This window comes from Ictalurus punctatus, chromosome 6 (genome assembly GCF_001660625.3).
Source record: "Ictalurus punctatus breed USDA103 chromosome 6, Coco_2.0, whole genome shotgun sequence".
In the NCBI taxonomy this organism is placed as follows: domain Eukaryota; kingdom Metazoa; phylum Chordata; class Actinopteri; order Siluriformes; family Ictaluridae; genus Ictalurus; species Ictalurus punctatus.
The window spans coordinates 12,182,028-12,195,010 of NC_030421.2; the positions used below are offsets into that span (position 1 = coordinate 12,182,028).

General features: G+C 35.9%; 1 protein-coding gene across 2 annotated transcripts in view; it reads right to left on the reverse strand.

Moving 5' to 3' along the window:
- Nucleotides 1–12,983, reverse strand: part of dnah7 (dynein, axonemal, heavy chain 7) — a 131,935-nt gene that overhangs the window by 97,872 nt on the left and 21,080 nt on the right. For both annotated transcript variants that reach the window (XM_053680873.1, XM_053680872.1), the window contains exons 19-23: nt 12,389–12,575; nt 7,347–7,540; nt 3,374–3,572; nt 1,735–1,875; nt 1,256–1,468 (exon numbers count right to left, since the gene is read on the reverse strand). In XM_053680873.1, coding sequence (XP_053536848.1) covers nt 1,256–1,468; nt 1,735–1,875; nt 3,374–3,572; nt 7,347–7,540; nt 12,389–12,575 — 934 coding nt within the window. The remainder of the gene's footprint in view (nt 1–1,255; nt 1,469–1,734; nt 1,876–3,373; nt 3,573–7,346; nt 7,541–12,388; nt 12,576–12,983) is intronic.

The following is a 12,983-nucleotide window of genomic DNA, read 5'->3' on the forward strand; positions in this document are numbered from 1 at the left end:
GTGCTTCTCCTGAAAAGCTGTCTTTGGTCTGCGCCAAATATGTCTGCTGATACTCTGGCCAAACACCTGTAACTTTGATTCGTCTGTCCAGAGCACATTGTTCCAAAAGGCCTGGTCTTTGTCTATATCATCACTGGCAAACTGTAGTCTTGCAAAGGCTTTTTCCTCCCATGCACATTGTCACATCTCAAGGTTGGAGTTTGGAAGCAATCGCAGAATTTCAAACAGTTTATGAAACGAGCAACAAAACAAAGACACTAGGACAACTTGGCATAATACAATTGCAAAACTAAACATAATAACAAGATCAAGAAACATGTTAACATGGAACACGGTGGTCTAAGACAAACAAAAGACAGAGAAACAGTGCAGACAATGGCTATATATAAGTGTGCTCATTAACAGAAACGTGAATCAGGTGCAAGTGGTCATGTGACATGTAGTGCAGTGCAGTGGCTGATGGGAACTGAAGTCCACAGTTACCTCCTTGATATATGACACACGTCAAATTTGTGCAATCTCTTTCTGATTGTAGAAGCATGCACTTTGGCACCAACAGTTCAGAGACTTACTAGCATATCCTGTGATTAAATTTTGAGGTTCTTGGAGACCTGTTTTTGCATCAGACGGTCTGCTCTTGGGCTGAATTTGCAGTCCTGGACAAATTGGCAGTCGCTTGAAATCTGCACCACTTGTAGATTATTTTCCTTACATTGGAATTGTGTATTTCAAATAATTTGGAGATCTTTTTAAATCAGTTGCTAGACTCATAGGCATCCACAACCTTTTTTTCTAAAGGCCTTACAGAACTCTTTATAGCTTGGCTTTGGATTTGAACGTGTGATAAATGTACAGGTGTTCTTACTTTTTCCATGTGACTGATCTGGATTTTTTAAATTAATTAAAATTGTAAAAATTACAATAAAATCTTTAATTTGATAGTGTATCAAGTTTAACAACAGGCACTGTTTCAAAGAAGATGAAATTTTTGCTTGTCCAAATATGTCCAAAAAAGCAACAGTTTCTATGGGGTATACTTATTTTTTTTCTCATGACTGTAAGCCTAGATGATATCATGAATATTATTAGTTATGTAAAAACTGTATCATTGTATTGTAGATTTAGGAAAGACACAATTCTGTCTCTCAAATATTAAGAACATTGCATATGCCAGATTACACACACACACAAGCACACAAACACACACACACACACACACACACACACACACACACACACACACACACACACTCACAATCCAGTAATAACGAAGCTGGCTGAGCCACTCAAAGTTGTTCTCGTCATCCACACCCTTGTGCACAAGAGAGGCCAACACATCACGAGCATGCACATCCAACACCACCAGCGCTCCAAGAGTCACGCGGTTCTGTTTGGACAGTTTCCCACGCACCAGTGCCACTATATCCTCAATCTGTTTGTTATTCTGACGCAAATAAGCTTCCAGAGCCTAAGAAAGAAAGGAGCAGAAATTTCAGACTGAAGTCTACAATGATATTAAAGGCACAATACTTTTATTTTTTTAAAGTCCAAAAGTTATAATTTTTTAATCATTTTTAAGAGTCTCCAGTAAGTGAGGAAATGGAAAGAGGGAAAATAATGATAACTAAGACTATTATATTATTCTTATTATTATCAATTGTACCAGATAACTACTTATAATTTCACAAGTAATGTCTTAAGTAACAAAAATGAATGTGGGTGTGTAGCACAGACCTGTGGTCCTGTTACAATGGCTTTGTGGATGTGTTTGGTCCAGTACACCTGAGACACACACAGTACTGTCTGACCTGGCCAGACTCTTACCCAGTTGATCCGCAGCTCTTTAGGGTACGCCTCAATTGCCTCTTCTATCACCTGCAAATCACAATGAAAAACAAGTTTACTTGGATATAAAAATTTTTTAGAATCTTATTTGGTAAAGTTAATGCTACAATGTCTTATTAAATACTATGGTATTGTGAGACATTGTTTAACAAGATGTTTCTATTTTTTTTTTACTTATAAAAAATGTAATGGTGTGCTTCATGCGTACAGTTTCTCCTTTAAAGTTTGGTGTGAGCACTTACAACGTCTGATATAATCTGAAGTACTAATGCTTGTAATGTCTTATTTATGATTATATGATATTATACAGTGTGATATGATCTTAGTAACCTAGGCCTTTTCAGTTCATAGAAACATGTCAGTGGTTTGCTATATGTTACAGATACTATACATGGAGTTCAGGTCTGAAAATTCTGAGATATTACTTATTTACACTGTTAATAGGTGAAGATAACTCTTATGTATAATAATATACAGTAGATGAAAAGCTGCAATAAGCCCAATGTCAGCTGGAATAAAACTTGTTTGAGATATGGTTGCCATGGGGTAAGTTTTATATTTGCGGAAATATCTGAGTCTGTATTACTATATAGTCAGTATACTGTAATTTAATTCTTATGTAGCACTACACAGCTGTTATGATAATCTTTCAAAAGCCTAATATACCATCCCAAGTTGATGGAATCACATGTGTGAAAATCTCAACTACCATGGCTAAAGCAAAATTTCTTAAATTCAAATCACACATAACGTGTAAAATGTACATGAATCCAAATAGGGCTGATTATTATTGTCCAGTAACAGCATGTCCTGAAGTCTTTTATTCTCTTTTTACCACACAACTTGTCAATGTTCACATTTGTTATTCATTAAAGAAAGATCCGGTGTACTTTTTTACGAGTTTATAGTTAATTGTTTAATAATTTAAGAGTGTCACTTATAAACTTTGCTATAACAGCAATCAGAAGCCTAGATGTCTTTCCCTCACCATCCTCTTGTTTCTCCCTCTTCAAATTAATAATGCAAAAAAAAAAAAATACACACAGTTTGTAATGTTACTGAGAAAATGCAAAGTGCAAAGCCCTTTATCCTGAAGACTCCTTCCAACAAATGCTAAATAAATGTCTCCTCATAGAAAACTTCACTATATCAGTGTGTTTTTAACCAATTTATGTGGAGCATCTACTATACTATATCTGCTATGCTATAAGTCCCTGTGTACTATAGAAATTATAATGTATTAGAACAGTTTATTGATATAAACCTATAATTTGACTTTTAGCCAGAACATACTATTAGAGTTGCTGTTATAGAAGATTAATCAACACCTATTTTGGTTTAACAGTTTAACAACACTGGTATACATAGAACTAGCATCTAAATATAAGAAAATGCAGTGTTTAACTGAATAATACATTATACAAGGACTAAAAACAGGACATGATTTAGTGCATGGAGTTTTTTTTTCTTTTGACATGAACAGAAAATAAGGGTTCAGGAATCAATCCCAAGTGAAATTGCCTAGCACCTTGTGTAAGGATGTGAGCATGCCATGCTCCAGCTCGAGGAGCCATTTCTCGACCTGACCACGGGCTTTAGAAGTTGAGATGATGTCCAGCAGCTCCACCACCTCACCCTCACTGCTCTTCATGTGTGTGATGTCCAGAACTTCAGTGAACACAACACTGGCGATGCCCTCAAAACACTTCTTCAGATGTGGCTGCACTCTGAAAGGGAGTCCAAATAAACTTTTAGGAAAGCAAAATGGAATACAGATTCTTCTCAACTTCTGGGTGTCTCTGTAAAAAAAAAAAAAAAAAAAAAAAAAAGGCATTCTGTACACATACAAGTATACTGTGAAAATAATGAAATAGTAGCCTGCAGCACAAAAGACAAGAGCAATAGACAAACCTACGATACAATACAAATCAACAAATACACATGACAATTGCACTATTAATTGCACAGTAATTATACAGAAGTAGCAGGATAAAACCAGTGGGATAAATGTACAAAGCTGATAAAAATGTTATTTGTATTTTGGCTGTTTGAGCATTTATCCAAGTAAAATTACAGAATGCTTATATACTGTAGTTAACTAAAAAAAAAAAAAAGGGTTAAAGTGTCACTTACTATTAACAACCTTACAATACTATTCAGCCTGCTTGTTTTCAACACAGACTTATCGACTTCCCTTCATGACTATATGTTTTTGGCAATATGCACTTAATAACTATGTCCCTAGCTAACAAAATAAAACAACAAAGTTACCCATGCTATAGTGAATAAGTGGAGTAGTCTAAGGCCTTACCCACAGTGAGCTCCATGAAGATTGTATCCTGCACAGAGCCCTGACCTCAACCCACTGAACCCCCTTGAGAAGAACTGGAACACCGAATGCATCCTCAGACCTTCTCACCCAGTTCCTGACCTCACTAATTCTCTTGTAGCTGAATGAACACAAATCCTCACAGCCACGCTCCAATATCTAGTGGAAAGCCTTCTCAGAAGAGTGGAGCTTATTATAACAGTAAAGGGGGATGAAATCTGGAATGCAACGTTCAACAAATACACATGGGTCTGATGGTCAGGTGTCCACAAACTTTTGCACATATACTGTAGTGTATAATGAGCATGCTAAGATGATGCATGCTTCTGAAGCAAGAACATTTATGCCATTTCTGTCAAGCAGTTTGATATGGTGCATACTAGCAAAGATGGCTAAGCTAAGCAAGAACAGTATGCTGTATGTAACAATATGCTGAAAGGAAGAAAGGGATGCTGAGTTTATATTGTATGTAGTGTTAGATTCAGACTTTTTCCTAGTGTTATTTTGAAACAGGATGTTTAATGGCCAAGATGTTGTCTGATTAGTGCAATCTCACATCTACTGATTGTTAACATTGAATCTCCCAGCCAGTCTAGTTTATACCAAAAAGATCTGATCTGTACCATCAGACTAGTCACAGGACTAGAGCAATGGTGCAGCTGACACTATACTTCCTGTCTCTCTGAAACCTTATCTTCCATAAAGTGACATGTTGCTGATCTTTAGAGCAAAGTTACCAGGGAAACGCCACAGCGAAAAAATTGTGATTTAACAGTAGCGATCTCAAAGAATGACCAAAACAGATAGCACTGATAACAACAGTCGAATTAACTCATCCTCTTTGGCTCTCCACACTGACACTACAATGTGAAAGCACAATGTCAGTTGTGTATTGTATTTTAAACGAAGCACACAAGCTCTGTCCTCATTCAGTCCCCATTTATCCCAGATTTCTCAGTATTACTCTGATGGATTCCAACACACATGGGCACTTTCCAAAATTCAGCTTTCTATAAAGAGCTGGGTTCAGTTAAATTCTCAGAGGAAATGACAGAGCAGAGGACAAAGGGATAATGTGCACATGTGTGTGAGAGAGAAAAAGAGATGAATGAGCCTAAGAAAAGGAGCACAATCAAGGAAGAGCACTAGGAAGAAAAGAGAGGGAAAGAGAGGCAGTGATTATGAGATTTGTGGAAATAAAGGTCTCCGTGTCGGTGCACACATTCATTATTAAACAAATACCTTGGGTGAAATAAGACAAGGATTGCTTATCAGCCAAGGCTATTCTCAAGAGAGCCACACCATAGGAAGTATCCCAGAATGTCATATGGAAAAGAGATTCTATAATTAAATTCCCACAGTAAGTACAGGATTTTCAGAGGCTCAAGATGAGTTTTTTTTTTTCCAGGGCCAAACACAGCTAAATTGCTTTTCATGTGTCCTTGCTCTTCTGGTCCTACTGTGGATTCAGTACGGGCTGTGGATAGATGCATTTTGATTAACATAGTGACTCTGTTAGAAGAACAGACTGCATAACTTTAATATCACATTGTCTTCAAATTAAACTGTTAAATTTTCTTTTCTGTATTACTTGATCATATGCAGATTTTAAACTTTATTTATCTGATGAGAACTTTCAGTAAACAAATGATATGTTATGTTATGACATATGGCATTCGTATTAGCTAAGAGAAATACAGACTTCATAAAATCTGCCCAAATCTTTCCACAAATCTTTCCAAACACTACTGACTACTACTAATATTCCCTCAAAACTAGTCACAAGTTTATATTCCTTCGAGCTTACATTATTTCAAAACGGGCTACAAGTTTACATTCTCTTGAAACTAGCTGCGAGATTGTGTTCCTTCAAAACTATCTACAAGCTTATATTCTGTCAAAACTATCTATGAGCTTTTGATGATGACACCACACACCTCAATAGTGAAGGGAACACCAGACACCAGCTATGAGTGGTGTTTAATATTATCCAACAAAAATGTAAATAAATTTAGGGGTGTACTTACTTTTTCCATGTGACTGATCTGTTGTCAATTTTAGAGTTTTATTTGATAGAGTGTATCAACTTTATTAATAGGCTCTGTTTCAAAGAGGATCAAAAATGTTTGCTTGTCCAAATATGTATGTATGTATGTATGTATGTATGTATGTATAAATAAATAAATAAATAAATAAATAAATAAATAAATAAAACATTTCCATGGGGCATACTTATTTTTTCCACTTGACTGTATATAGTTATTCTAAAAATAAATGTCAAATAGACTGCAGGCAAACACAAATTAACTGCCTTCATAAGCATGAAAACACCTTACATAATACCTATCAGCATTAGTTTGGTTTAAAAGGCTATTTGGCTTTAGCAGCATGGTTCATGGTCCAACAATTTGGTTTCAAGCTGTTGTTGAAATCGAGTCTAATTTATTAGGACCTACTCATGAGTCCCAAGAATGAGGTAAATTTTTTATGTAGAGAGGAAAAAGGGTCTTGGATGTACAATAAGAATTGCCAGTCTATTCTCCTTTCTGTTCTACAATTTCAACCTAGGAAGTTTCACCCAAGTATACAAAAAGCAGTGGTGCTCTCTGCTAAGAATTTACCCAGAACTGCATTGCTGTTTTTATTTTGCAGACAATGTATAAGAACAGTACACCAGTCATTACAGCCTTTTGTTCCGTTACCCAATTATTTTCCATATTGAAAAACTAAACAAGTTTATAGGATGGAAGCTTCAAACTCAATTTAAAGTTTGCCAAAAAAAAATCTGATCTGCACTGATCTCTAAATTGATTCAATATGGGTTGATTTCTCTGCCAGGTTTTAATTATAATTTCCCAACAAGATGCAGTGATTTTACTCCCAAGTTGAATTAAAAAATGGATTGTTTTTTTTATTGGTTCTTTTAAGGGTTACATGTAATTATACTGGAAGCAATCCAACACATGGTTTCAAATTAACCTACAAACTCTTCATGCTTTTTTCCCCACCCTTCTAAACATTGATATGAAATGAATTCTAAAGGAAAAAAAATCTAAATTAAAAAAAAAGAAAGATAATTTCCATTGATTTTTTTTCTTTCTTTCTTTTTTTTTTTTTTTTCAAAAAAGGCAGATCAAATTTAATTTGATTCAACCCAGATTTGACCCTGTACCTGGTTGGGTCCTTTGTCTCAGAAAGAATCTCCAGTAGCTCATCGTTGGACAGAAAGAAGAAGCGAGGAAAGAAGAGTCTCTTCTTTTCCAGGTACTTGTTCAGGCCTTTCAAGATGAGCTCTAGGAACTCGTTGCTATTCTTAAGCTTCTCCAACATCTTATCGATGGCCACCACAGCCAGAACATGCTTGTCCTAAGGCAAGAGACAAAATGGGTTTCACATCAGTATGAATGTCTGATTTAAAATTTCCCTACACAAGTGTGATATTTCGTTTTAAGATCTGGTGATTAATTTTTATCTAATTTGCAATATTGGTCATAAATGGCTCAGAATAGGAGTATGCACAGATTTTCAAATCCATTTGAGGGGCCAGGATTTGAGTGAAATATTGACATCACTATTTGGATATTCTTTATGTATTATATCCACATAAAATCAATGGGAAATATGAAAAAGTGAAGCAACATCTGGCCAGATATAGTGGATCTAGAATGCAAGACTGTCATGGTGTGCGAGTTAGATCTCAGGAGTAGGCATTTTTTTCTCTCATACAGGTGAGAGTGAAAGATCAGATATGAAGCTTATGGGACAAGATGGTGCATTCTTAGCCTTAAATGACAATGGACACAAATCGCGTACCTCAAATTTGTAGTTTAAGCCCTGTGTTGCTCTTACTTTTTCCATTCACTGGTTTAGTAAATATTACGCTATCAGATTACACATACATTAACACAAACTTTGTTAATTCAATGAGATTTTCAAACATCCTGCCTGCCTTTTCAGCTCTGTGGCACTTAAAACTTCTCATGAAGACTCTGGAGTGTGAGCTTCTACAGTAGAGCTGTAGCTGAGCTGACATTCAGTAAAACTTTTCTGTATGTTCGATATTTCTCTTCATCATTTCTTTATACTACATCTGTCAAACACAAACACGTGTGCTGCCACTGACAGGATGAAAGTTTAATTGCAGTCGACAAATGATGCTTGATTACGCTGCATGAAAAAAAACAGCTTTTTCTTTTCTAGATGTTAACTGAAAACACTTTCATTAAATTGTATGGCTATCCAAATATTAAAATTAGGCAGAAGGCTTATCCGTAGTGCAGAAACCGCAAAAGCCGTGTGCAGTACAGCAGATATTTACACTAATTATTTTTTAAAGTTTAAAGTGGAGGAAAGTACCGTTTTGTACTGTCAAAATAATGAAGGCCAATCTTTAAGCATAAACATCAAAGCTTGTCGAAAGGATTTATAAGATAACACAAAGCACATTGCAATCACAGCATACAACTATATAATTAAAGTATAGTTATACTATACTTTAATTATAATAATTATAATTTATAGTTTTTTCCAATTATTGTGCAGCCTGACACTCTCAAAAGGGACACATCAAGAGATGAAAAAGCATATGCTATACGATCAACACGGATGTACACCATCATCTCAGAACACAGCTGTCTCTGCTTTTAAGTCAAAAAGGTTTAAAGCATAACAAAGGTAACTAATTCAAACCAGCCTCTGTGCAAAAGGTTGAATTAAAGGTCTGTCCTTCATTTGAAACAAAGCAAACAATTAGAAGCACTTCCTTCTCTCTCTCTCTCTCTCTCTCTCTCTCTCTCTCTCTCTCTCTCTCCCTCTTGCTCTTGCTCTCTTTCTCTGCTCTGTTCATTGAAGTTTGAGAGAAACTAATAATTGGCCCCTGAGCCTTCAAATTCTGATTGCTATTGATTTTCTATTAACCACGTCTGGGTGGTTTGGAGTTAAAGTCTTCACGAGAGATTTTGAAGTTTAATCATCACTCTGGGATGAAACATGATTTCTGAAAAGGGATTCTTTGAATGTGTAATGAAGGGATGGTAATAACCTAAAGCCTCCTCCAAATCACCTTTTTTTCTGTGCATGAGAAAGGTGATTCTAATGAAAGAGAGTGTGGAGAACCAAGATAAGAGACCTGCTTTATTACATTAGAGTCAAGGTGAATCAGAGGGAACAGCTGCCTGCACAAAAAAAAAAACATTAACGTCCTCCTTTAAATGAAGAAATCATATTATTGACCTTAAATCGAAGAAGAATATTAAACTTTTTCTTTAGACTGTGTGACTGTAATTATACTCTCATTATATGTTCGAGTGAGGTTGAGAAACCGAAAAGTTGAATATTTTCCTTTTTCTATTGTGTTCCTTCTCATTTGATCATCTTCCCTTTGAGAAAGGTGGATGGGATGGTAGAAAAAAAGCTACCTTTTTTAGCTGTAGCGGGTGATCGTTGGCTTTTTCAACAGTGGAGAAAATCATGGAGAGGCACAAGACTTAATTATCAGCAGGCATTCAAAAGAAGCTTATGTATTTAAACACATTTGCAGTGTTTTGTCTGTTCATATGTCTGAGGGAGAGAGCCGCTGACATGTTCGAGGAAAAATGGTGGAAAAAGAGAGACACCATGTGGAGATTTCCATGTTGCAGTTTATGATATTACAGTGCTGCACTATGTATGCAACAAAATTATATGATCCAGCTTCTCTTTTACAATATGTATATCTAAGCTGTTGTGTAATCTCATCCGTTTTATTGATTTCTGCTTTTCATTTGTTCATCACTGGCAGGAAATAAGTCATTGAATGTGGGTACAGTTGAGCATAATGAAAGCTGTAATAACTGAAATCGGGTGTTATTTAAAGAATTAAAACCCCATCCTTATTTCTCATTTTCTCGAATGATGTGCCAGGGTCGAGGCCTCCAGACAAAATCTATAATTTCTATTTGATGGTGCTGCCTTATGGCGTCTCGCGACAACAGGCTATTGACGTGTCTCGTTTCACAGCAGCTGAGAATGGCAATTGCACCCTTCAGAGTCTCAAAATGAGTAGCTGTGTATGTGTGTGTGTGTGTGTGTGAGAGAGAGAGAGAGAGAGAGAGAGAGAGGGAGAGAGAGAGAGAGAGAGAGAGAGAGAGAGACAGTAAAGCAAGACAGATTAGAGCCTGTAACCCCTATCAATAGCCTGAGTATGTTCTCATTTGGTATGACATGCAATTTATTTCTACACAGAGAGAGCTTAGCAGAATATCAAGTAAAATACCATTGCTACAACCCCAACTTTTTCATCCTTCTTCAAGTAGTGATTATATAATGCAATCAAAACAATTTTTTCTCTAAGTAGAGTCAGCTGTAAAATTATTGAAAGTCAGCAGCCAGCAAAATCACGTCCAAGTCATGGTTTTAACTCTGCAGAACATACTTGTACAGCATTAAATTTATATGTAATGTACTAAACCCTGTATGAAAACCCTTTGTCTGTGTTGATGACAATCCCTTAACAATGACAATTTATCAACAATTTTCAAATTCCTGAGATTCGGTTATTCAAACCTTCAGGACAACAATCCGGTATACAGTGGACAAAAAAACACTACACACCCCTATTCAAATGGCAGGTTTTTGTGATATAAAAAATGAAAGCTAAATTATGTCAGAACCTTTTTCACCTTTACTGTAAAACATCAATATATATATATATATATATATATATATATATATATATATATATATATATATATATATATATATATATATATATATATTTATATTAAGTGACAAACAGCCAGAAATATTTTTGGAAAAAAAAGAAAAACAAAAAACTTCCAATACCCAGCTTGCATTGGTGTGCACACCCTTTTATAATTGAGAATGTGGAAGTGTCCAGAATCACCTAATCATATTCAAACTCATGTTAAATACTCATTAGTATACACCTGCCATCAATTAAAGTGACTGATTAACCCCAAATAAAGTACAGCTGGAAAAGCTGTGGGCCGCAAAGAGCGTACAAAGCAGGTACGGGATCTCATTCTTGAAAAAATATTAATCAGGAGAGGGTTACAAAAAATTTTCCAAGGCATTTGATATACCATGGAACACTGTAAAGATGATAATCAACAAGCAGAGAACTACTAAGTGGTGATATCGCTAAGAACAGGATGTCCCTCTAAAATTGATGAGAAGATCAGGAGAAAACTAGTCATGGAAGCATCCAAGAGGCCTAAAGACAAATTAAAAGAACTGCAGCAATTTTTGGCAAGTATTGGTTGCTCCCTACATGTGACAACAATCTCCCGAATTCGGGGGGAAAAAAAAATCCAACAACATCCAATCTCCCAAAATAATATAATTTGTTAATTGAATGGAATAATGTGTTATGGTCTGAGACTAAAGTTAAACCTTTTGGCCATAATACCAAAAGATATATTTGGCACAATAAAAACACAGCACACCACCAAAAGAACACCATCCCCACTGTGAAGCATGGTGGTGGCAGCATCATACTGTTTTCTTTCAGCTGGAACTGGGGCTTTAATTAGGGAATAATGAATAGCTGCAAATACCAGTCAATTTCGGCACAAAACCTTAAGGCTTCTGCTAAAATACTTAAGATGTAGAGGAATTTCACCTTTCAGCATGACAATGACCCAAAGCAAACCTCCAGATCAACAAAGGAATGGCTTCACCAGAACAAGTTGAAGGTTTTGGAATGGCCCAGCCATAGTCCAGACCTAAATCAAAGATCTGTTGCGTGACTTGAAGAGGGCTGTGCATAAGATCTGCCCAGCCAGTTTAACAGTGAAGAATGAAGTTAGAATGCTTTTGCAAGGAAGAGTGTCAAAATATTGCTCAAGTCAAGATGTGCCAAACTGATTGACTTTTACCGAAAAAGATTGAATGCTGTGATTAAATCTAAAGGTGCTTCAACTAAGTATTAGTTTAGGGGTGTGCACCCAGGTTATGCAACCAGGTTATTGTACATTTTTTATTTATAATTTTTCCCCATTATGATTGTTTTTCACTTTAATTAATAGGTAAAATTTTACAATAATGGTAGAAAATGTTCTGGCATGATTTATCTTGGTTTCTTTTTTTAAATCAAAAACACCTGCCATTTTAACTGGGGTGTGTAGACTTTTTATATCCACTGTATATCATTAAGCCTGCAATAATGTTCTACATTTTACTACTATACTAAGAACTACATATATATTGACCTACCAAGCTGACTTGCTTAATGATGTCCCTCCAGGTTTTATCCACAGTGGTGAAGCGGCGTCCCTCCTCTGGCATCTGGGCCATGATGTCTGGAGAACTGAAAATGGGCTCCAGGTAGAGCCATGTGGACTGCACCTTCAGCCACTCATCTAAAATCTCCTGCAGCAGCAGAAGCTTGCCCTCCCAGTCTCTACACATGACACAACCCCACAGATTTGCTCAACAAATGTGTCTAACCAACCATAGCTTTATTTTGAATTATTAATTTCCAACTAGGAATCTATTATAGTGAATGATAATAGGCTCAGCTTATTTAAACCCATAAAACATTTATTAAGGTTTTGTAGTGTAGATATCTCTCAAATGCCTCAAAGACAATGAATAATCATGGTTATTATGATCTTGGCTTTTGTTATCTTCTCTCCATTATTTACTCATTCTAGCATTGTTCTCCAATCACTTTAAATAATTACTTCAGGCATTACACCTGCAGAACATTCAAATCCAGAGAATCACTGTATCTTGTCTGTGAGTGGTAGTGAGCTTAGCCAAACTCATTAGAGTTTTTCTCTGTAAAATTGCTCTATGCGTAATTTAC